At 44.1% G+C, this 26,154-nt stretch overlaps 1 protein-coding gene across 1 annotated transcript in view; it reads right to left on the bottom strand.

The window, feature by feature from the left end:
• The window catches only part of LOC138676256 (collagen alpha-1(VII) chain-like), an 831,262-nt gene that overhangs the window by 172,501 nt on the left and 632,607 nt on the right, over positions 1-26,154 (bottom strand). Inside the window, exons 88-89 of the mRNA XM_069765365.1 lie at positions 10,085-10,165; positions 4,943-4,996 (exon numbers count right to left, since the gene is read on the bottom strand). Of these exons, the coding sequence (XP_069621466.1) occupies positions 4,943-4,996; positions 10,085-10,165 (135 nt within the window). The remainder of the gene's footprint in view (positions 1-4,942; positions 4,997-10,084; positions 10,166-26,154) is intronic.

Below are 26,154 nucleotides of genomic sequence, written 5' to 3'. Positions count from 1 at the left end.
ACTACTTGGGTTCATTCATACCATGTGGGGGTATACTGGGTGCCATCATGCATTGTGGGAGAATAATGGGTGCCATCATACAGTGTTTAGGGACTACTTGGGCCCATTCATGCACTGTGGGGGTATACTTGGTGCCATCATACAGTGTGAGGGGTATACTTGGTGCCATCATACAGTGTGGGGGGAATACTGGGGACCATCATACAGTGTGAGAGAATAATGGGGGCCATCATATAGTGTTGGGGGTATACTGGGTGCCATCATGCAGTGTGGGGGGAATACAGGAGGCCATCATACAGTGTGGGGGAAATACTGGGGGCCATCATACAATGTGTGAGGAAACTAGGACACATCATACAGTGTGGGGGGAACTACTTGGGGGCCAACATACAGTGGGGAGGGACTATGGAGAGCCACCCATAATATGGGGTTGAATAGTGGTGGCCATCACACAGTGTGGTGTGAATACTGGGGCCATAGTAGAGTGGAGAGAATACTGGGGGCCATCATACAGTGTGGGGGGGTTCTTAGGGCTATAATACAATGGAGGGACTACTGGGGGGCATCCAAACAGTGTGGTGGGAAAACTGGGGGCCATCATACAGTGTGTATGGAGGAGACTACTGGGAGCCATCCATGCAGTGTTGAGGGACTACTGGGGGCCATCATACAGTGGGTGAAAATTGGATCCATCATACAGTGTGGTAGGTCTACTTGGGGCCATCATACAGTGTTGAGGGACTACAATGGGGCCCATCATGCTGTGTATAGGGAGCTGTGGGCCCAACATACTGTGTACGTGGGAGCTGTAGGGGGCATCACGCTGTGTAGAGGGAAACTATATATAGGGACTCGGCATATTATTATATGTTAAGTAGACATTTAAGAAGCATAATTGCTGTAGGGGCACTCAGGGTATTGTGACTGTCGAATGGGCAGACTGAGGGCATTATTACTTTCTAGGGGCAAAATGTGGGCACTGTTTTCTAGAGCATTTGAACAGGGCATTAATATTTTCTAGGGTGCAATTTTCACCATCTAAAGGAAACAAAGGAGGTATTATCACTATGTAAAGGGCACAGTAGTGGGCATTGTTATGTTGAGTTCCAAAAGGATCAGTAATAGGGACTCATAGCACCTCAGCATTGGGGTATCAGCAGATTGAGGGTTTGTGCAGATTGGGACTAGATGTAGACGATGCTGGAAATGTAAGAAGTCAAATGTGTCTGTGTTGTAATCTCTGCAGATGAGTTGTTGCTGAAAAAGTCGTGATATTGGCCAGAACTAATGGGAAACGCAAGAAAAATGAACAATTTCATCAGAGAAAATGTCACCTGTAAGTCTCCATCAATAACTACGCTGTAATGTGTTCTGCAGCACTGACATCTACCACTATATGGTCACTGTGTGATGGTAATATCAGTGTTAATCTTTGTATAAAGATATTCAATAACAGCATAGTCATCTGCTGAGGTTCCCCTATCCTTATGATTCGGGTGTGCCACCATACTTGTGCACACGGTTACCTGGTCAGAGGCCCACTCAGATGCTTCACCCCCTATGAACGGAACCTCTAGCTACATACCTGAAAAAGGAGTTTTCTATTACCATTTATATAAAATGTTGTGATTTCTTTACTTTCATTATTATTTACCCTCACATACAGTAATTTTTATTTGGCTATCTTTTCATGTCATACTCAAAGTTCCCTGGCAAACACCCTTCGTCATGCCACACTTGCTGTTTGTAGGAACTGTAGTTCATCTAATGCCTAGCATCCTAGCCTGATCCATTAATGACCAATATCTACAACTTAGCAAGCTCCACTTCACTGCCCGTTAGCACTGGAAACTTATTAGAACAAAGCAACAATTGCCATAAAAAAGTCTCCTCTGAGTGAATAAAAGGGGGAGCAAATACACTCACTAAAATCATGTAAACTGTAGTAAGAAAAAGAAGGCATTTTAAAACATTAAAAAAGTTAAGTTTCCATATTTTTAAGTGCTTGGAGCTAGGTCTATCCTGTGCATTACTGCTCCATTTACTCTAATGGGAATGCCCAAGCCCAGCCGTGAGAAGTGTTTGGCAACCTCCAGCACTCACATTAAAAGTTATTTAAGTGGCAGAGCACATGATCGACCATTCACATTTGGCTTCTCAGAACTCTGGTACTCAGGATCGCTGGGAGTCCCAGTGGCCAAACCTCTCAGCAATCAGAAAGTTGTACCCAAACTTATATAAAGGGGATAACTTTCAGACCTGTGAATACCCCTTTGAGCATGACAGTGACATATATACTTGTGTGTGGCAAAATGAAAATATACTGTCCAAGAATTCCTTCTTTGTGGTCAGAACGTCTTTGTTACATAGAATTTCATTACTTTCTGTAAGACATATAATGATTTTATACCTTGCACCTTTTTGTGCAAAGGCCACAATTTCATGCCATTACCCATTAGTTTACTCTAGCACATCTCACAACAGAAAAACTGTACATTAGAGCATCCTGTCAAATTTCTTTATTACGCCTCACATATGCAAATAGCTTCTTCAAGTAAGGACACAATTTGTGCTTTTATTCATAAAAATCCATCACTTTCTCTACAAACACTTCCACTAACACATTCACTCATCTGCTGCGTATCATCATTAGACACGTTAGCATTACTCACTCATGTGTATAATTGAAATACAACTCTGTCAGGTCGAATAAGTTTAGCAATGTTTATATGAGGAGGTGGATGAAGTGTAGGAATGAAAGATTCTCTACAAATTCTGAAACTAAGCTTTTGATGTCTTACTAGAGATGAGCGGATGATATCCGATTTACTTCAAGCTGTAGTTTTTCAAATTCGCAGGTCCCCACAAATTCGAACAATCTACAATTGAATTTGCAGGGATTGGAAAATTTTAAAAATTCCAGTGCCATTTCGCACACTGCTGTAAATTTAGAGAGCAAGCTAATGACATCAAGTGGGGCTTGGCGGGCTACCCCATAATTCCCTGAAGCTATCACATCACATGGTCAAGCAGTCTACCTGTTTGGCTGTATCACAGCGACTATAAAGGTGAAGGCTGGCCAATCAGTGCCATTTTAGGCTTTTACAGCGTATGGATAGAGATCAAGGCGCAAAGCTCAGTCATTCTATACATCAGGGCCTGACTGGCCATCTGGCAATTCTGGCAAATACCAGAAGGGCCTGTTTGGTCGTGGGCCACCTTGTCTGCTACGTTGTTAACAGAATCTGTGTTCTCAAGACACCCATACTGTTAAGAGTTGTGATGGAGATATCATTAGAAATATTGGTCTTGAAGTAAATCTTGCTTTCCTCCAAACAAGGTAATATTAGTAATATATCCCATCTGATGCTTGGGTACGGGGACAACATGGGCCTGTGTGATTTCAAGTGCCAGGGCTGAATTTCAGCCCCAGTCGGTACCTGCCACACAGTGATAGGAAAAGGCCTAATCTTAGTGGTGTACTACTGCAGTGTTGAATCACATTGCGACTTGATTAATCTGTGATATACTGTATTAATGGGCAGCACAGTGGCGCAGTGGTTAGCACTGCAGCCTTGCAGTGCTGGGGTCCTGGGTTCTAATCCCACCCAGGACAACATCTGCAAAGTGTTTGCGTGGGTTTCCTCCGGGTACACCAGTTTCCTCCCAGATTCCAAAGACATACTGATAGGGATTCTAGATTGTGAGCCCCATCGAGAACAATGATGATAATCTGTGCAAAACTGTAAAGCGCTGCGGAATATGTTAGCGCTATATAAAAATAAAGATTATTATTATTATTATTAATAGCACCTATAAAAGCCTTTTTTATGCTTCACACACCACAACAAGAAGGGCATTTTAATACTACTTTGTCATAATTTTGCTATTAAGCCAAAATCCTGAAACCAAGGTTTGTGTGTTGCAAAAAAAGAGTTATTCCTGCTTTTTGACATGGGCAAACCCTTTATTTTATCTCCATAATCCAGATCGTTGTAAAATACAGTACCAATATTGGACCCATACAAGCCACCCGAAAACCGCTGTTAGTTGCCATCAGTTTTCCCTTTCCCAGAAAGGTTCAGGTCTCTTGAACATTGCTAACTCTGGGTTTGCATTAGAAAGCTAGAAGGGCATTCAATTCAATGCTGAAAGACATCGGAGTGTTACACACATATTTTCCAGACATTTAGAGGCTTTTCAGAATTGCGATTCACGACAAACTTAATCGCTGTCGATCAAATTTGGGGAAGCTGGCGATTTCTAATTTCAAATGATCCGCTCATCTCTATGTCTTCCATTTGATAAACAATATATTCTTTCAATAATACATGACTAAATCATACAAATACTTACTACAATAGTAAATTCAGATAGCAAATTAAAGGATGATTTTGCTGGCAGTGTTGCCGCACCCAAAAACTACAATGCCAATAGACCTGGACCAACATTTTCAAAATGTCTAACCTATTCCTAATAACACATATAAGTCTTATTAAGAATTCATGAATTAATTTATGGGTGTATGTCTTTTTTATAGTCTCTATAATTCTTTATCCTATTTATTATAATAATTTTGTACCCTTTTTATCATGTTAATGCTTCCTTTCTGTTGGATATTTGCACAATATATTTCATTCTTTGGAGACAAGGTCCATTCTTCTTTGGAGCTTCAGTGGTGTGTCTTTCACCATTCTGAAGAAAAGCTTTTGGATCACATTACTTTTCCACTTTCATTACTTTGAGAGAATGAGAGCTAATTCTCTGTTATGCAGGAGCAAAAATATTTGCTTGGAATTGAACCCTACCAACCGGGGCGTCCTTTACTTGTCAAATACTAAATTTGATAAAGTACAACACAGTTGCATTCTTGCACCTTCCACATTTCTCGAAACCATAAAGTAATTTATTTTGGCATTTTAGATGTTCTCACAGAATATACCTTGAATCCTTTCATTCCAATGTCTCCTGGTAATCCAGAATTACCTTTTTCACCCTGTGTAAAACAGACAGAAATAAAACATATCCAACATATTAATGTAATGTCTACCCAGGTAATACTGTACATATGCATCATGTGATGCTTACACAATGTGATATTACAGATCAATAATTTTCTAGATAAAAAAAAATTGTCATATAAAAACATTAATATACAAAATTCTGAGAGATGACCACCATGACACAGGGCACCAACTCATTGATAGCTAATTATGCTGGCAGAACTTCCCAGAGGCCTTACACGTTGTCTTACCATTTAAGTAACTGATTTATTATACCGTTTTGTTCTGTTTTATTCTATAAATAAAATCATACTAAATTCCCAAACAAACAATCCTATAGTTCTTATTTGTGGTCTGAAAAATAATTGACTGTAATCACAGCTTATGTGTAATAAGCAAGAAAGCAAGATGCATGACAGACCATATCAGATCTGGAAGATAAACATCTAGAGAGATAATTAGCTGGAGAAGTGAACCAAAAATCTTAAAATTAGAACTCCCTGGATATTCATGTAATGTCTTTCACATTAAACCCACACAATTGGATGGATCAGATACTAACCCATCATTGTATGTAAATCAAACAGCCTGATAATATTTTAACCCCTTCAGCATCTTGGGATTTTCCGTTTTTTGCGTTTTCATTTTTTGCTCCCCTTCTTCCCAAAGCTATAACGTTTTTATTTTTCTGTCATTTGGCCATGTATCGGCTTGTTTTTTGCAGGATGAGTTGTACTTTTAAACGACACAATTGGTTTTACTATATAGTGTACTAAAAAGCAAAAAGAAAATTACAAGTGTGGTGAAATTGCAATTTCGCAATTTTTTTTTTTACCATGTGATCCCTAAATGCTAAAACGGACCTGCCATTATGATTTTCCAGATCTTTACAAGTTTGTAGACACCAGACATGTATAGGTCATTTTTCATGATCTGGGGGCTGGTGAGGGCTTATTTTTCGCGCTCCGAGCTGATGTTTTTATGGATACCATTTTGGGGTAGATAATCATTAGTGATGAGCGAATATACTCGTTACTCGAGATTTCCCGAACACGCTCAGGTGTCCTCTGAGTATTTTTTAGTGCTCGGAGTTTTAGTTTTTAGCATCGCAGCTGAATGATTTACATCTGTTAGCCAGCATAAGTATATGTGGGGGTTTCCTGGTTGCTAGGGAATCCCCACATGCACTTATGCTGGCTAACAGATATAAATCATTCACCTGCGGTGCTAAAAACTAAAACTCCAAGCACTAAAAAATATTCGGAGGACACCCAAGCGTGCTTGGGAAATCTCGAGTAACAAGTATATTCGCTCATCAATAATAATCATCTGTTGCTGCATTTTATTGCAATATACAATGAGTAGTGTTGAGCATTCCGATACCGCAAGTATCGGGTATCGGCCGATACTTGCGGTATCGGAATTCCGATACCGAGATCCGATATTTTTGTGATATCGGGTATCGGTATCGGAAGTGTAAAATAAAGAATTAAAATAAAAAATATTGTTATATTCACCTCTCCGGCGGCCCCTGGACATCAGCGGGAGGATCCGGCGTCCGGCACGGCTTCTTTCTTCAAAATGCGCGCCTTCAGGACCTGTGGAATGACGTCCCGGCTTCTGATTGGTCGCGTGCCGCCCATGTGACCGCCACGCGACCAATCAGAAGCCGCGACGTCATTCCTCAGCTAAAGTCCTAGAATGAGCGCCTTCTAGGACCTGAGGAATGACGTCGCGGCTTCTGATTGGTCGCGTGGCGGTCACATGGGCGGCACGCGACCAATCAGAAGCCGGGACGTCATTCCACAGGTCCTGAAGGCGCGCATTTTGAAGAAAGAAGCCGTGCCGGACGCCGGATCCTCCCGCTGATGTCCAGGGGCCGCCGGAGAGGTGAATATAACAATATTTTTTATTTTAATTCTTTATTTTACACTTTAATATGGATCCCAGGGCCTGAAGGAGAGTTTCCTCTCCTTCAGACCCTGGGATCCATGAGGATACATTCCGATACTTGATGTCCCATTGACTTGTATTGGTATCGGATATCGGTATCGGCGATATCCGATATTTTTCGGGTATCGGCCGATACTATCCGATACCGATACTTTCAAGTATCGGACGGTATCGCTCAACACTAACAATGAGTAAATGTCCAGCTCCTTAAAAAATTTTTTCTTTATTGTCCAATAGTTAAAATATCATAGTAGGCACAATCCCTTGTGGATTATAGTATGCACAGAGCAGGCACTAATGATCCAGCTACGTGTTTCGATCCTACATGGATCTTTTTCACAGCTGTATAATAAAGAAAATTTTTTTTAAGGAGCTGGAACATTTACTCTTTGTATGCTGTGGATCACGCCTAGTCCTGACGGAGTTCCGAGCACCTGTGGCGATCGGTGAGCTGGCTAGGGCTTTACGCCCAAATTTTACTTTTTTGTGATTTTATTGCAATGTTGCAGTGACCAAAAACATAATTCTGGAGATTTGATTTTTTTTTCTCGTCACGCTGTTTACCGATTGGATTAACTCTTTAACGACCACCGATATGCCTTTTAACAGTGGCAGTTAAGGGTACTTATTCCTCAGCGCCACTTTTTAATGGCGCAAAGAAATAAGTGTATAGGCCGCCCCCTCGATCTAAATTTCTCCGGGGCCTCGGTTATCGGGGGTAGCCGAGACCCCAGAGAACATGATCCAACTCCATTGTTGCGATCGTCGTTATTAACGGAATAAAAAAAAAAGTCCAATTTCCCATTTAATGACTCTCTGCTCTGATGTGACCGCACATCATTGCTAGGATCACACAAGAGCCTGCCAGCTCTCTCTAGCATTTCAATGTAATCTCAAGGAGCGGTACTGCTCTGCTGAACTCCTCCTGTAAATTGCAGTGACCACATCTCCTTCCATTGTCACAATAATCTGTCACAAGGATTTCTGACTTACTACAAAATCTGAGAAATCTGCTCCAGAGACTGTGAGGGTATCAGACCTCCGATCTTACATGGATATTGGGACATTAAACCTTTCACACCACTTATCTAAGCTAATGAAGGATTCATTTTCTGAATTCATTTTTTTTTAAATATTCATTTATTATATCATGTCTATGCTCTTGTTGTTTATATATTTGTGTTTTCTTTGGTTACTTTGTCATATCATGCTTGATGAAGAGACCTAAGTTGTCTCAAAAACTTCCTTTGTAACATCACTTACTTTATTTTTGATAGACCTTAAAAGGTATCATAACTACAAGATTATTATTTTGTTTCTCCCATTAGTATTATTATTATTATTTATTATTATAGCGCCATTTATTCCATGGCGTTTTACATGTGAGGAGGGGTATACATAGTAAAAACAAGTACAATAATCATAAACAATACAAGTCACGACTGGTACAGTAGGAGTGAGGACCCTGCCCGCGAGGGCTCACAATCTATAAGGGATGGGTGAGGATAAACCAATCTTCAAGGCTCTACTACTTACCCCTTTTCAGATGCTTGGGGGAACGACAGGTCGCAGTCTATTCTCCTCTGTTTTCCCCACTCTAGTCATTGCTGGTCCAGGGCTCTCATCCTCCTCCCCTTCAGTTGCTGTCGGAGATCAGGTCACTGTCTGATCACGTCTGCTCAATGGCGTGACTTGAAGCTTGTTGGCTCAATGCAAAATCTCCCCTCACATTTGTGTAAATATTTTATTGCAGCTTTTCATGGGACAACACATTAATGTCTAAACCGCTGGCAACAAAAGTGAGCACTCCCCCAAGGAAAATCTCCAAATTGTGCCCAAAGTGTCAATATTTTGTGTGGCCACCATTAGTTTCAAGCAGTGCCTTAACTCTCTTGGGCATGGAGTTCACTAGAGCGATACAGATTTCCACTGGAATCCTCCTCCACTCCTCCATGACGACATCACAGAGCTTATGGATGTTGGAGAGTGGAGACCTTACGTGTTGAGTTTTTAGAGGTTACACCAAATTTACACTGTTATACAAACTGTACACTGACTACTTTATATTGTATCAAAGTGTCATATCTTCAGTGTTGTCTCATGAAAATATATAATAAAATATTAACAAAAATGTAAGGGGTGTACTCACTTTTGCGATATTTTGTATTATAGATTCATCCCTGCCTCCACATTCTCTTCCTGTCACTTAAGGTACCTTCACACATAACGATATTGTTAACGATATCGTTGCTATTTGTGACGTAGCAACGATATCGTTAATGAAATCGTTCTGTGTGACAGCGACCAACGATCAGGCCCCTGCTGGGAGATCGTTGGTCGCTGAAGAAAGTCCAGAACTTTATTTCGTCGCTGGACTCCCTGGAGACATCGCTGGATCGGCGTGTGTGACACCGATCCAGCGATGTCTTCACTGGTAACCAGGGTAAACATCGGGTAACTAAGCGCAGGGCCGCGCTTAGTAACCCGATGTTTACCCTGGTTACCATGCTAAAAGTAAAAAAAAACAAACACTAGATACTTACCTACAGCCGTCCGTCCTCCAGCGCTGTGCTCTGCTCTCCTCCTGTACTGTCTGTGAGCCGGAAAGCAGAGCGGTGACGTCACCGCTCTGCTTTCCGGCTCCCAGACAGTACAGGAGGAGAGCAGAGAAGCAGAGCGCAGCGCTGGAGGACAGACGGCTGTAGGTAAGTATCTAGTGTTTGTTTTTTTTTACTTTTAGCATGGTAACCAGGGTAAACATCGGGTTACTAAGCGCGGCCCTGCGCTTAGTTACCCGATGTTTACCCTGGTTACCGGCATCGTTGGTCGCTGGAGAGCGGTCTGTGTGACAGATCTCCAGCGACCAAACAGCGACGCTGCAGCGATCCGGATCGTTGTCGGTATCGCTGCAGCGTCGCTAAATGTGAAGGGGCCTTTAGCCCAAGGCTCTAAACCTCATCCTCTGAACTGTCAGCAAAGTAGATGCGCCTTTCCTCAAGCATAGAGAAGTGTGAAAGCCTAGGGAGAAGTGTGTTTCTCAAAAGCAAAGTTGAGAACACCTCTTTAAGGGGTGGTCAATCTCTAAATATTTCTAAACATGTTCTGCAAAAAATTGTAAGAAATGTTACCGGTTCTCCTCTTTGTCCCTGTAGACCTCGGTCGCCTTTGGATCCTTTATGTCCATTCATCCCATCAAGTCCTGCTGTGCCCTGGAAATAAGAAATTATTCAGCGGAACATAGCATGTGGATTTTTTTGTAATGGAGCTTCACAGCAGTATGGCACTTTATGAAGAACAGAATTTGAAGCAGTTTTTGTTACACAGTGATGTTACACAGTGGTGTTAGAAGGATTGTGAACCCTCTGAAATGCTTTGCATTGCCGAATACATTTAAAGGGAATATGTCACCTCATTTTGCCGCTATAACCTGCGGCCATCGCCATCAGGGGCGTATCTACAGCATTCTGTAATGCTGTAGATAAGCCCCTGATGTAACCCTAAAGATAAGAAAAACAAGTTAGATTATACTCACCCAGGGGGCAGTCCCGGTGCAGTCCGGTCCGATGGGCGTCGCAGGTCCAGGTCCGGAGCCTCCCATCTTCATGCGATGACGTCCTCTTCCTTGCTTCTGTCGCAGCTCCTGTGCAGGCATAATTCTCTGCCCTGTTGAGGGCAGAGCAAAGTACTGCAGTGCACAGGCACCAAGAAAGGTCAGAGAGACCCGGCGCCTGCACACTGCAGTACTTTACGCTGCCCTCAAAAGGGCAAATCAGTACACCTAAGCAGGAGCCACGGCAGGAAGAAAAGAAGAGGACGTCATCATATAAAGATGGCAGGCACTGGACCCGGACCGCCCCTGGGTGAGTATAATCTAACTTGTTTTTCTTATCTTTCAGGTTACCTCGGGGCTTATCTACAACATTACAGAATGCTGTTGATAAGCCCCTAATGGCGGTGACCACAGGTTATAGCGGCAAAATGAGGTGACAGACTCTTTATTTGACACTCATTTTGTAAATAAAGGAAGTTATTATGCAGCTTCGTGAGTGCCGTAAATTCTCTCTTATTATTAAAATTTAATTAGATCTTAATTATGACCAATAAAGCAACAAATAGGTATTTGGATATATTTGTTGATAAAACGATCCATCCAACATCAACTACTGGTTATTTGGTTGAAAGTAGGTGTACTTATCCCTTTAATAACTGTTGTGATCCTGTGAGTTCCATTGACTGCAGTCAAATATTTAGGTGTGATTCTGATTTTATCAAAATCTGTGCACTTCAATCTGTAAAGTTAGGTAAAATCCCCAATTAGAGCTTGGCAGGACAGGTTGTCCTAGTCATGGTCCCCTGTATGTGGATAAATGACAAGGGTGATTTTTAAAAGAAAGTGTGCGTGAGCCCTAGGATGTCTGTATTTAACCCATTCCAACTGTTAGGGTTCTCAGATCTACAACAAAAAAAGCCCCATTAACATTGTGATCATGTGGAAGAATTTCCCATGAGCTCAATAGTTTGGAGCAAATTAATGGCTGTCAACAGGTTTAGAAACACTTGTATGCATACATGCTGTTAAGGACTGGCGGAACGCACCAAGTGTAAGATGATATGGAACTAGGTGCGTTCGCAGTCCGAGGTCCACCGTGCAGGTAAAAACCCTGCTGCTAGTAAAGACGGACTATATGGCGCTACTATAAGAATACACACACATGGGTTAACTCCACCCTGTGTGAAGGAAGCGACCCTGTCGCGTCACAGAACCGCGGTACCGCACATAGAGCGCTAGCAAGGAGTCTCTAATCTCAAACCCGAGACTGAGGATTTGAGTTCAGAAGATCCCATGCGCTCGACACCGCAACTGGGGTGTCAAAGAAACATAAATAATAATATATAAGGCACGAGAGTGCGTGCGGTGCCGCACTGACGGACGCCACTAACCACCCAGGCTTGGGTAAGGAAAGCACAGAGAAAGCGCACGGCGCCGTACTGGCGGACACAGCAACTGGACGCTGCGATGTGTGTTACGTGCAGATGGCTAGTCGGGCGCTAGATAGCTACCATCATCCGCGAGCAGTCAACAACACTAGGAAGGGATATTTAGGAGCTTTCATCCTTCGACATACATCCATCTACACACACACATATATCAAAGACAATACTAGCGCATGGCCGTGCGGTCATGTGCAGTTTATATAGTTGCAGCACAGGAAGCTGCTACCGAAGTTTTGCCCTTTCAGGACCTTCCTGGAGGACCAATGGAATGTGCTGCAGCACCTGAGCATGTGACCCTCGATCTCCAACGGGAGATCTTGCCCTGGGCATGCTCAGAGTGTGAAAATAAGGACTTAGTCCCAGAGAAGCCTGCTCGCCGCAGATCAGTGCAGGGTACAACAGGAGAGCCAGAAAAGGCAGCAGTAACCCTCTGCACAGAATCAGTCCCAGCAAGACGCTGGGAGCGACGCCTCTGCTGAGCAGACCCCACTGCGGCCGATGCAGAATGGAGACCGCAGCAGACACGGATCGAGATTCCTCCTGTGCAGCAGAGGAAACTCGACTCCTAACATTACCCCCCCTCCTAGGGCCCCCCCTCCTTGAGCCTCACTACGTTCAAAAGCTGCAATAAGTAGCGGAGCCCGAATGTGCTCCACAGGCTCCCAGGTTCTATCCTCTGGGCCGTGACCCTTCCAGTCCACCAGATAAAATTTCTTGCCACGTACCACCTTGCACCCCACAATAGTATTCACCTCAAACTCATCCGTGGATGAACCCGATGTCCCAGCAGATGACTCAGAAAACCGGGACAACTGAACGGGCTTTAAGAGGGAAACATGAAAAGTATCGATGATACCAAGGCGTGGAGGAATAGCCAAACGGTAGACCACAGGGTTGACCTGTTCCAGAACCTTAAACGGGCCAATGTAGCGAGGAGCAAACTTAGTGGACTCAACTCGCAGCCTGATGTTACGGGCGGAGAGCCACACTAAGTCGCCAGGAGCAAAGACCGGAGCGGGGCGCCGGTGTGTATCAGCCGAAACCCTCATTCTCTCCTTGGAGGCCCGGATGGCATCCTGTGTGCGGTCCCAGATGTCACATGCCTCCACCGCCCAGTCTGCCACCCTAGAATCGGTGGATGACACGGGCATGGGCACAGGAACCCGCGGATGCTGGCCGTAATTAAGGAGAAAAGGAGTTTGACCAGTGGAATCGGCTACGGCGTTGTTCAAGGCAAATTCCGCCCAAGGTAGCAAAGATGCCCAGCCATCCTGCCTAGCAGAGACGAAATGTCGCAAATATGTCACCAGAGTCTGGTTGGTTCTCTCCACCAACCCATTCGTCTCGGGATGGTATGCAGAGGAGAGGTTTAACTCTATGCTGAGTAAACGGCAGAGCTCTCTCCAAAACCGAGACGCGAACTGGGGACCCCGATCGCTGACAATCTTATCAGGCATACCATGCAATCGGAAAACGTGCTTAATGAACAACACCGCCAAGGCCCGTGCTGAGGGTAACCGAGGAAGCGGCACCAAATGCACCATCTTAGAGAAATGGTCGGTGACAACCCAAATAATGGAGCAGCCACGCGACTTGGGTAAGCCCACCACAAAGTCCATCCCGACCATCTCCCAGGGCCTGTCTGCCACCAGTAGAGGGTAAAGCAACCCAGCAGGCTGTTGCCGAGGAGACCGATTCTGGGCGCAAGAAACGCACGCCTGAATATAGTCCCTGACATCTCGGGCCATATGCGGCCACCAGTATGTTCTCGCCTAAAGCTCAGATGTCCTCTTGGTCCCAAAATGCCCACCCACTCTGGAGGAGTGAGCCCAAGAGAGAACCTCTGGTCGCAAGTTAGCTGGTACGAAAGTCTTGCCCGGGGGCACAGACTCTAGCGAAACAGGAGCTACAGTTCTCAGGCTCTCAGAAGGGACAATAAGCCGAGGCTCCTCCTCCTCCTCCTCCGATGACACTACGGAGCGGGAGAGAGCGTCAGCACGAACGTTCTTCTCCCCGGAGAGGAAATGGAGAGTAAAATGGAACCGGGAGAAGAATAGGGACCATCTAGCCTGGCGAGAATTCAGCCGCTGGGCCGTTTGTAGATATACCAAGTTCTTGTGGTCAGTGAAGACTTGGAAGGGAAAGCGAGCTCCCTCCAAGAGATGTCTCCACTCTGAAAAAGCCAACTTCATGGCTAGCAACTCCCTGTCCCCGATGGAATAATTCCTCTCCGCTGGTGTGAAGGTCTTGGAGAAGAAGAAGCAAGGATGCTTCCGACCTTGAGCATCCTTTTGGAAAAGGACTGCTCCAGCACCAACGGATGAGGCATCTACCTCCAAGATAAATGGTTTATCAACATCGGGGCGATGTAGGATGGGAGCGCTAGCGAAGTGTGACTTGATCGAGAGAAAGGCTTTGGAGACCTCCTCTGACCACAACTTGGGATTTGCTCCCTTCTTGGTGAGGGCAACCAAGGGAGCTACCAAAGTTGAGAAGTGTGGAATGAACTGGCGATAGTAATTAATGAACCCCATAAAGCGCTGCACCGCTTTAAGAGAATGGGGTTCCTACCAGTCCATTACAGCCTGTAGCTTGGCAGGATCCATAGCCAAACCCTGGGCAGAGATGATATAACCAAGGAAAGGCAAGGACTCCTGCTCAAACACACACTTCTCCAACTTAGCGTAGAGGGAGTTTGCCCGTAAGAGGTCGAAGACTTTGCGAACATCTCTCCGATGGGAGTCAATATCTGGAGAGAAGATGAGAATATCATCCAGATAGACTACGACCGAAGTGGTGAGCATATCCCGGAAGATGTCATTCACAAAGTCTTGGAAAACGGATGGGGCATTACAGAGCCCGAAGGGCATCACCAGATATTCATAGTGACCATCCCTGGTGTTAAAAGCCGTCTTCCATTCATCCCCCTCATGGATGCGAATCAGGTTGTAAGCACCCCGCAGATCTAACTTTGTAAATACCCTCGCTCCCCGTAGCCTATCAAACAGCTCAGATATCAGGGGTAATGGGTACTTGTTCTTAACGGTGATGGCGTTAAGACCCCTGTAGTCTATGCATGGACGTAAGTCTCCAGTCTTCTTCTGTACGAAGAAGAACCCAGCCCCTGCCGGTGACACTGACTTCCTAATGAATCCTCTTGCCAGATTCTCTTGGATGTACTGAGACATTGCCTCCGTCTCCGGGAGAGATAACGGATAGACTCGACCCCGGGGAGGCTCAGCACCAGGCAAGAGGTCAATAGGACAGTCATAGGGGCGGTGAGGCGGAAGGGTCTCCGCAGCTCTTTTGGAGAACACGTCTGCATAGGGCCAATAGTGCTTGGGGAGAGAGGAAAGATCTGCGGGTACCTGTGTAGTAGCAACCTGAACGCATTCCCTCTGACATCTACCCTCGCAGGATTTACTCCATCCCAAAATTCTCCCAGAGGACCACTCAATATGAGGGGAATGGTAGCGAAGCCATGGTATCCCCAACAGGACCTCATCAATTCCCTCAGGAATGACTAATAGGGAGATTATCTCCTGATGTGATGGAGACACAGAAAGCGTGAAAGGAATGGTTTGTTGGGTAATCTGTGAGGGTAGTGTTGACCCATTTACCACTCGAACAGTTACAGGCTTGGCGAGCATCACCAAGGGTATTACGTGACGCTGGGCAAAAGAGGAAGACATAAAATTACCCTCTGCCCCAGAATCCACGCATAGCTCGACCATAAGAGTCGATGGGCCTATGGTAATAGTCCCCTTGAAGGACAACTTTGAGTCAAACATCGCCGTGTCTAGTGTACCTCCTCCAACTGCCACTAGACGCTGACGTTTCCCCGACCGCTGAGGACCCTTGGAGGCAAGATGTCCTGACTGCTGGCAAACATGACGGACCCTATGTGCACGGGCGGACTGAGATTTGGATCCCGCTCGTGTCACCTCTAAGGCCTCATGTGACTCAGATGCCTGGATTGGAGATTCCAAAGGTTTGGCGAAGGTGGGAGCCAGCAGAAACCTCTGCCTACACTGGGCTCGCTCTAACCTCCGCTCGTTAAAATGGAGGTCAATACAAGTAGAGACAGTTATTAACTCCTCCAGTGTGGCAGGAATCTCCCTAGTGGCCAGAGCGTCCTTAACGTGATCAGCCAGGCCCCTCCAAAATATGGGGATAAGGGCTTTATCCGACCACTCCAGCTCAGAAGCTAAAGTACGGAAGCGGACGGAAAAATGGCTGACCAAGGACTCACCCTGAGTTAATGCCAGTAGTTGGAGCGCTGTGTCATGGGTGACTTGAGGTCCTAAAAAGACCTTTTTCAGAGTGCTCAGAAACAACGGAGCACTCTGCACCACATGATCACCACGCTCCCACAGCGGCGTAGCCCACTCCAACGCCCTGTCCGACAAGAGAGAGACAATAAATCCCACCTTAGCCCGCTCTGTAGGAAAACGTGCAGCCAGGAGTTCGAGGTGGATAGAGCACTGACTCACGAATCCCCTACAAGTTTTGCAATCTCCAGAAAATGTTTCTGGCAACGGGAGGCGAGATAATGTCGGAACAGGGGTGGCAGTGGACAAGGTTGCTGCAGCCATGCTAGCAGCCTGTACAGCAACTGCGGTAACATCCACAGCTGAGGTTGAGCTCTCGAGAGCCGTCAACCTACCCTCCAGCTGCTGGATATACTGCAAAGATTGCTGAATGTCCGCCATTTACTAGCCAGACCTTGGCGCTAGTATTATGTTAAGGACTGGCGGAACGCACCAAGTGTAAGATGATATGGAACTAGGTGCGTTTGCAGTCCGAGGTCCACCGTGCAGGTAAAAACCCTGCTGCTAGTAAAGACGGACTATATGGCGGTACTATAAGAATACACACACATGGGTTAACTCCACCCTGTGTGAAGGAAGCGACCCTGTTGCGTCACAGAACCGCGGTACCGCACATAGAGCGCTAGCAAGGAGTCTCTAATCTCAAACCCGAGACTGAGGATTTGAGTTCAGAAGATCCCATGCGCTCGACACCGCAACTGGGGTGTCAGAGAAACATAAATAATAATATATAAGGCACGAGAGTGCGTGCAGTGCCGCACTGACGGACGCCACTAACCACCCAGGCTTGGGTAAGGAAAGCACAGAGAAAGCACACGGCGCCGTACTGGCGGACACAGCAACTGGACGCTGTGATATGTGTTACGTGCAGATGGCTAGTCGGGCGCTAGATAGCTACCATCATCCGCGAGCAGTCAACAACAATTGGGAGGGATATTTAGGAGCTTTCATCCTTCGACATACATCCATCTACACACACACATATATCAAAGACAATACTAGCGCATGGCCGTGCGGTCATGCGCAGTTTATATAGTTGCAGCACAGGAAGCTGCTACCGAAGTTTTGCCCTTTCAGGACCTTCCTGGAGGACCAATGGAATGTGCTGCAGCACCTGAGCATGTGACCCTCGATCTCCAACGGGAGATCTTGCCCTGGGCATGCTCAGAGTGTGAAAATAAGGACTTAGTCCCAGAGAAGCCTGCTCGCCGCAGATCAGTGCAGGGTACAACAGGAGAGCCAGAAAAGGCAGCAGTAACCCTCTGCACAGAATCAGTCCCAGCAAGACGCTGGGAGCGACGCCTCCGCTGAGCAGACCCCACTGCGGCCGATGCAGAATGGGAGACCGCAGCAGACACGGATCGAGATTCCTCCTGTGCAGCAGAGGAAACTCGACTCCTAACACATGCCTTCATGGTATTTAATGCTGATTTCCTGCCAGCTACTTTTATACATTTTTATGTCATTTACACAAAGTGCCTAATTTGTGGCTCTTAAGTAGTGATGAGCGAACCCGAACTGTAAAGTTCGTGGTTCATACCAGTCACCTACTGTCCGGTGCTGAACTCTAAACATGGACTTCTCCCAGAAGTCTGTGAAAAGCCTGTGTTACTGTTCAGAGTTCGGATGCTTAATAAAGCTTGTTGAAAAGCTGCAGTAGAGCCAATCAACAAGCTTTAGGTGGTGGGCACTTATGCAGCCATCACAGCCGTGCCAAGTTTTGGCATGACTGTGTTTGGCCGGTGCAACTTGTGATATGGCCAACTTGTGATGTTGAATCACAGGTAATGCCGCCATTGTGCTCTGATTAGCACAGGGACAGTGTAAAATAAATATATAACTAAAATAATGATGTAAGGTCCCCCATACTTTTAATAACCAGCCAAGGGAAAGTACACAGCTGCGACCAGGTCTTATTATGTTGGGAAGGGGCCAATATTATTATTATTTATTTATATAGCACCATTGATTCCATGGTGCTGTACATGAAAAGGGGTTACATACAAATTACAGATATCACTTACAGTAAGCAAACTAACAATGACAGACTGATAGAGAGGGGAGAGGACCCTGCCCTTGCGGGCTTAAATTCTATAGGATAGTGGGGAAGGAAACAGTAGGTTGGGGGGGTCGCAATATTCATGAACCTTCCCAGGCTATTGATATCAGCCTGAAGATCTCAGCTTTGCCTTAGCTGCATATTAAAAATGGGGCTAGCAAACATTACCACAGCACAGGATTATCTATATATATAATTGCCTAAGGGTTTTTCCGTCTGTCTGTCTGTCTGTCTGTCCTGGAAATCCCGGCTCTCTGATTGGTCGAGGCCGCCAGGCCTCGACCAATCAGCAACGGGCACAGCGACGATGATGTCATAAAGGACGTAGAAATCCTGCGTCTGATTGGTCGAGGCCGCCAGGCCTCGACCAATCAGCAACGGGCACAGCGACGATGATGTCATAAAGGACGTAGAAATCCTGCGTCTGATTGGTCGAGGCCGCCAGGCCTCGACCAATCAGCAACGGGCACAGCGACGATGATGTCATAAAGGACGTAGAAATCCTGCGTCTGATTGGTCGAGGCCGCCAGGCCTCGACCAATCAGCAACGGGCACAGCGACGATGATGTCATAAAGGACGTAGACATCTCACGTTTCTGATTCAGCGACGGGCACAGTATCGACGTAGATGTCATAATGGTTGCCATGGCGACGATGATGTCATAAAGGTTGCCTCGACCAATCAGCGACGGGCACAGTGTGCCGCGAATTCTGGAATCATCATTGTCCATATACTACGGGGACATGCATATTCTAGAATACCCGATGCGTTAGAATCGGGCCACAATCTAGTTACATATAATAATGCTTAAATGACGGAACTATAACCTTCCGAAACCCACCAGAACCGAGCTGTAAAGCTTATAATTGTAGCCCATCTATCAAAATCATGCCTAATCTGGCTTTTGTTCATGCGGGTCTGGCAATTAAACAGCCCAGGAATGGGGGATACGTCTATGGAAAGTCCCTAGGGAGACACAAATAAAGAGCCAACTGGCGTCAAAAAGCTCCCCACTAGGACACAACCCATAGCCAGATCTTACCAGGTACAGGAAATCCCTGAATTGGGCACTACCCCCGGGGCCGATATTAAAAGGTTGTGAAGGTCCATATATATTGACCCCTTCCCAGCCTAATGAGACCAGCCCTCAGCCGCCCCAGAAATGGCACATCCACACACAATTTAAATCTCTTCCTCTATTCTTGTTACATATCCTCTATCTTCACTGCTCCTTACTACTTCACCACAACGCAGCTCAGTACTACAGTCCAGTTAGCAAGAGTCCTATTCTAAATCCAGGGTTCCACATCTTCTTTCCTTTCAAGGAAACTATGTTGCTAGCCTTAACTTCTCTGTCATTGATGCCTTGAAACTCCCGCCGGGGCACTCTCTTCATTTCCCATACTCTGTCCAGTCCCATTTCCTCTTGGAGTTATAAACTCTGGGTCGTGCTGCTAGGCGTCCTTCCCCTGAACCAGTTTCCGATCAAACAGTGACTTTCAGTCACTTCTCTCCTTCTTTTTGCTAGAATCTCACTATCCCTTGTTACGGTCTCCTCTCACATTGGGGACACCCAAATTATGCAGCACTGCTGAGTTCAGAATTTAGGTCTACTTTCTACTCACAATGGGCCCTACCTGACGTTCTAACAGGAAACTGTCTCTGTCCCTTCACCTTAGGACCTCTCATTCTGGGCTAGTCCCAATCTTTAACTGTGGCATTTCCTACCATCGAGTAACACATTTAACCAACATTATTAACGTATATCCCAATTCACATTATACAATATAACACTACACTTGTTCTTCAATGGGGAATGTGGGCAATATGTTCACCTTCTTACATAAGCAATGTATTGAGCGAAACACCGCAGCTCTGCACAATGTCCACTATTGAATTCACTGTTACTCTCTGTACATTGCTTGCATCCAACTGCTACCAGAGAAGATATAATCTGATCCATGTGGTTCCCTGGTGTGTAACCCCACTGTTCTCGTAATGATAACCTAGCATAAGAATAGGTCATCAATATGTGAGTCCCAAACAATCCTCTTTACACTGGTGCGTTAACTGGATCATGTAAAAATTGCAGTAGAAGGAGGTTTGAAGCCGTGAATTCCATAAATCAGTAGCGGATTCTATTCTGTGTATGAATCAGCATATGAGAATATTGATGAAAGCTAGGTAACGCATAGTTTGCCACTTTCTTGTTGCGTTAAGTTTATAAGTCCTTTTGCCTGATTGTAGTTTTTTTCAACCTCTATCTAATCAATGTATATTTAAAGAGGAACCATTGTTTTCTTCTTTTTTTTTTAACAAATCAGTCATACAAATGAAAATAAGCAACTTTGTAATATATCTTAGTGGAGTAATTGACTTATTTCACCCCTTGATTGTTCTTTCATTCTTAATGTATGGATAAAATTTGTATTCAGTGAAGACAGATTTTTCCACTACAGTAAGCAGAAATGACAGTTGGTACTTATAAAATTCTATGGAGGGGGGAGAAGGAAAAGCTAGAGGCAGACAGAGTTCTCTTGAAATGACAGTTACAGTTCACTATAGAACCTTGTGAGCAGTAACTGTTATTTCCAAACTCTGTAATAAGAAAGTATGTATTTATTGAAGACTTAACCATGAACTGAGTATATTGAGAATTAATGATCAGTTCAGGAGGAGAAAGAAGCAGGCTTCCCTTATAATATTGTTGTGAATGCAAAAGCACATTCACATGGGTAATGTACAAACCATTAAGACAAATATCCTTCTCTGCCCTGGTCTGTCCCAACCTAACCGCGGAGGTTGGCATCCTAGGATAACGTAATGGCACCCCTACTAAATGGTGGCTTACCCTAAATGTCCTTAGCAGCTCCAAAGATCACTAAAGCAGCAGTTCCCTAAGGAGAAAATGAATCACACCCAAAACTACTGCAATCAACACAAACTACAGCAATGTGAATGAACCCAACAAAGTATATCACCAGCAGCAAAAAACACCAGCGGAGGAAGGTATATAAAGCTGCACCCAAAAGGTGATAGGATAGACTAACACAGTAAAGGAAAAACACATTACCGAAAACTGACAGACCCAAAGATAACAGAGCAAAACACCCAAAAAACAGGTGTATCTGTTGTGGCTTAACAGAAAGAGACGCCAACCACAGAATCAAGGGTTTGGATCCAGAAGCATGACAAAGATATATTACAAACATTCTTATTTTTACCTGTGCTATTGAGTCATGAAAAATGAATTAAAATGATGGCTACTCTTTAACTACGCAACCTATAAAATGTAAAGTAACATCAATTTCAAAATATGCATTATCAAATGTACCCATAAATAACAATGCCATAAGGGTTTCTTTTATATCAATATTTGTCATTACATCAGGGAAATTTAGTTCTGAGTAATCTGAAAGTTAACTTGAGAAAACTTGCTTTTCCTTCTATGTGGATGTTCAATATGTAATGGAAGTAACTTAGCATATTATGACAAAATACCCATTACATATATCTGGGGGAGACGGTTCTTGATTCTGTGAGATGATGAATAAGAGGCACTTCTTGAAGCTGGCTTAAATGAATTCTCAGAGGACAAAGAATATGTGATGATACAAAAGGGAGGAATATTGATAATCCATTACCACTTTCCCAGCAATTTATAACTGAATTGCTGCATTATTTACAAAAACTCCTTAACTAAGAAACTGCTCAAATCTACAAGCATTTAGAAAATCAAGAATTTACCTCCCATTAGACCTGGAAATCAACAAATGGCTTAAGACACATTTAACCCTATGTCTGCCAAAGATATTCCTACCCTCAACTATGGTATATATAATGATTATTTAAAAAAAAAAAAAAAAAAGCCTTCATGAGAATGTTAATTCTTAATAACATTATGAAAATTCTGGGCGTGAAAAGATTCATAAATGGATGTCACTAAAGATCAAGATGTGAAAAATCTTCATTTCTTCAATACTTCAAAATAACCCCCTGGTCTTTATGTAAGGAAGCACTGCAACATCTGATTAAGAATTGTTAATCATGAAGGAATGTGATCTATATTCAAAGAATAAAGCCATTTACACTCATATTATTCTTTATTTTTTCTACATGGTACAAAAATATTTATAAGCAGCAGTATGTTACGCTACTCATTTCCTATGAGGACCATACCTCAATTTATTATTTCTTTAACGAATAGGTGCACTTAAAAAATTAAAGGGAGTCTGTCAGCACAAAATGACTGTTCAATCCAAGCACATCCCTAAAAGAATAGCCAGAGCATTAGCATAGCCTTAATAAAAATCATACATTTCGTGTCTGAGTTGCTTCATCTGCACCTTATTTTTGTCTAGTTTTTGGTGTCATGTGCAGCTTTTCCATTTGTTCCCTGTCCTTCTAGCTTTCATCTTGTTAAAGTCTAGTTTTATGTATTTGCCTGTGTTTTTTTATGTGCGTCATTGTGGGAAATTTGGGGATTTTGACTGATTCATGAATTGTTTTCGACTCAATCATCAATTGAGAGTTTTTAAAAATTTGCAGAAATTTTGTGCAAATGTACCATACTACTTCCATTTTTTGGATAATAGATTGAAGAGTGTTCCGTGAGATGTTCAAATCTTGAACTATTTATTTTTATAACCTAACCCTACTTTGCTCTTCTCCTCAACTTACCTCACCTGTCTGGTGTCTTCTTTGGTTTTCATGATGCTGTTTGATCCCTAATATTATTAAACATACCTATGAGGCCATCTCAAAGGCCATCACAGAACAGCTGTGGTTATATTTGGCATAAATTACACACATGTGAACTTAATTTACCAATTATGTGAATTCTGGAGGCAATTGGTCACTTGGAATTTTATTTAGGGGTATCAACAAACAGGCTCTCCATGCATGTGTCGTAACTGTGACACAGCCATGACAAAGCTGATCGGACGGTGCGATCCAGGAAGCCAGGTTCCCTCTGCAGCTTGATCGGCAAGCGCTATAGCTTGCCGAATAGGAGGGAACCTGAGCAAATTCACTCATCTCTATTCGTAAGTCACGTAGTTAGTGAAAAGAAGTCCACCTGTGTGCAATCTAAGTGTCACTTGGTCTGTCAGTATATACACACCTTCTCTGAAAACCCACAGAGGTTGCAACACAATTAAGCAAAAAGCATCGCTAATCAAACAACAGCATGAAGACCAAGGATATCTCCAAACAAGCCAGGGACAAAGTTGTTGAGAAGTACAAGTCAAGGTTGGGTTCTAAAAAAATATCCCAATGTCTTATGATCCTACGGAGCACCATCAAATCCATTATCATTAAATATAAAGAACATGGTACCACAACAAACCTGCCAAGAAAGGATCACAGAGCAAAACTCTCAGCCCAGACAAGGAGGCCATAAATCAGTGAGGCAGCACAGACACCAAAAGTAACCCTGAAGGAGCTGAAGAGTTCCCAAGCAGAGACTGGAGTATCTGTCCATAAGACCACAATAAGCCATACACTCTATAGAGGCAGCCTTTATAGAAGAGTAGGCAGAACCTTTACTGACACACAAAAATTCAAATCAACATGTGTCCAATATTACCTAGGGCACTTTATCAAAGTGTATCAACACGTCCCACAAAATGTGTGAGACAAAAACGAGATCCCAACCATATATAAAATACAAATACATTTTTATTAATCAAATCCAAAAGACAATAGACAACAATAAGAAATAGTAATAATAAAAAAAGAAAAATGCCGTTTAGGGGATGCCAGACAAGGCCCTTCGCACACACAATAGGATCAAAAAATTTTCAATTTAATTTTTTCCTCTAAATATTATGCCAATTCACAATAAATAAATAGTCATCAAATATCAAGAAAAATTCCTTCACCCGTAATGCATTACACCATCATATGGAGACATGGAGGAACTATTCTTCCAAACAATCATACAGTCTCCACTAAATATGCATATATTCCTAGGGCTGGAGAATCTTTCTAGAATTCAAAGTTCCGGCATAAAGTGGGTAGAATAAGCACCTAAAAATTGGCGTAGAGATTAATATTTACCAAGGCTTTGGATGCTCCTGGCGTCCCCTCATCCCGACGCGTGTTTCGCCGCCTGCTTCTTCCGGACAAAAGTTGTTAGGTTCCTTTTGCCAAAAGACATGTGGGAGACTCCCCAAATGTATGGAGGAAGGTGCTATGGCCAGATGAGGCAAAAATGTAACTTTTTGGTCACCAAGGTAAGCGCTATGTCTGGCACCAAATCAACACAGCTCATCACCCCAAGAACACCATCACCAGAGTGAAACATGATAATATCAGCATCGTGCTGTGGGGATGATTTTCGGCAGCTGGAACAGGGAAAATGTTCCAAATTGAGGGGAAGATGGATGGTGCAAAATACAGAGAAATTCTTGAGCAAAATCTGTTTCAGTCTGTCACCAACTTAAGACTGGGATGCAGGTTCACCTTCCATCAAGACAATAACCCAAAGCATACTGCTAAAGCAACAATCGAGTCGTTTAAGGGGAAATGTGTAAGGCCGGGGTCACACAACCAATGTATAAAAAATCTGTCTGATTTTGTCTGCTGAGAATCGCACAAATGTTCTCCGTATGGTGATCCGTATCTCATCCGTGTGCAATGCTAGGATGCGTTTTTTTCTCAAAAAAGTATCCGTGTGTCATCCGTATGTCATCCGTATGGTGAGATTTTCTCACACACGTGCAAAATGAGCAAATAATGGCTGAGCCTTTCCTGTCACCTGCCCAATGCCTGAGAATTTCCCGCAAGTCACACTGGTGGTCCGTGTGCTGTGCATTTTTTTCTCGCACACATAGACTTGCATTGGCATTTCTCAGCTGAGATAGGTGGACAATCGCAGCATGCTGCGATTTCACTCACAAGTGTAATACGGACGAGAAAATAACGGATGATGGGAGCTGCCTCATAGATTAACATTGGTCGGAGTGTTATGCGATTTTTTCTCGCTTAACACTCATCCGTATTACGCTGTAGTGTGACCCCGGCCTAAATGTTTTGGAATGGCCTAGTCAAAGCCCAAACCTTAATCCAATTGAGAATCTGTGGTCAGACTTGAAGATTGCTGATCACCAGAAACCATCTAACTTGAAGGTGCTGGAGCAGTTTTTGTCCTTAATGAATGGGCAATAATCCCAGTGACAATATGTGGAAAGCTCATAGAAACTTATCCACATCTACTTGCAGCTGTAATTGACGCAACAGAAGGCTCTATAAAGTACTGACTTTAGGAGGATGAAGTGTTCTGTTATTTTGTCTTATTTGTTGTTTGCCTCACAATGAAAAGAAAACCAAATGTTCACAGTAGTAGGCAAGTTATTTACATAAAGTATATACTAGATATACTTGTGTGTAAACCGAGTTTTTCAGCACATTTTTTGTGCTGAAATGCCTCCTTCGGCTTATACACGAGTCATTGTCCCAGAACAGGGGAGGCCAGAGCAGCGGGTGACAGAAGGCAGAAGCCAGCTGCTGCAGCTAATGCCTGTGCCCGCTGCTAAAAAGAAATTAATATTCACTGCACTTGCAGTCAACATTCATTTCTCTTATAGTGCGCGCACAGTGTCAGCAGCAGTCGCCGGCTTCAAAGCAGCTGCCGGGCTCTCACGGGTGCCCGCTCATTAAGGTAATGAATGTTCACCTCTCTCCACTCCTATAGGCATGGAGAGAGGTGAATATTCGCTACCTTAATGAGCGGGGACAGGTGATCATTCGCCACAGGAGCTGCTGGCACAGGAATGAGATGCTGCGAGGGCGCACAGGGAAGATGAGTCC

This window comes from Ranitomeya imitator, chromosome 4 (assembly GCF_032444005.1).
Source record: "Ranitomeya imitator isolate aRanImi1 chromosome 4, aRanImi1.pri, whole genome shotgun sequence".
NCBI lineage: Eukaryota > Metazoa > Chordata > Amphibia > Anura > Dendrobatidae > Ranitomeya > Ranitomeya imitator.
This window is presented reverse-complemented; position numbering and strand designations above follow the sequence as displayed.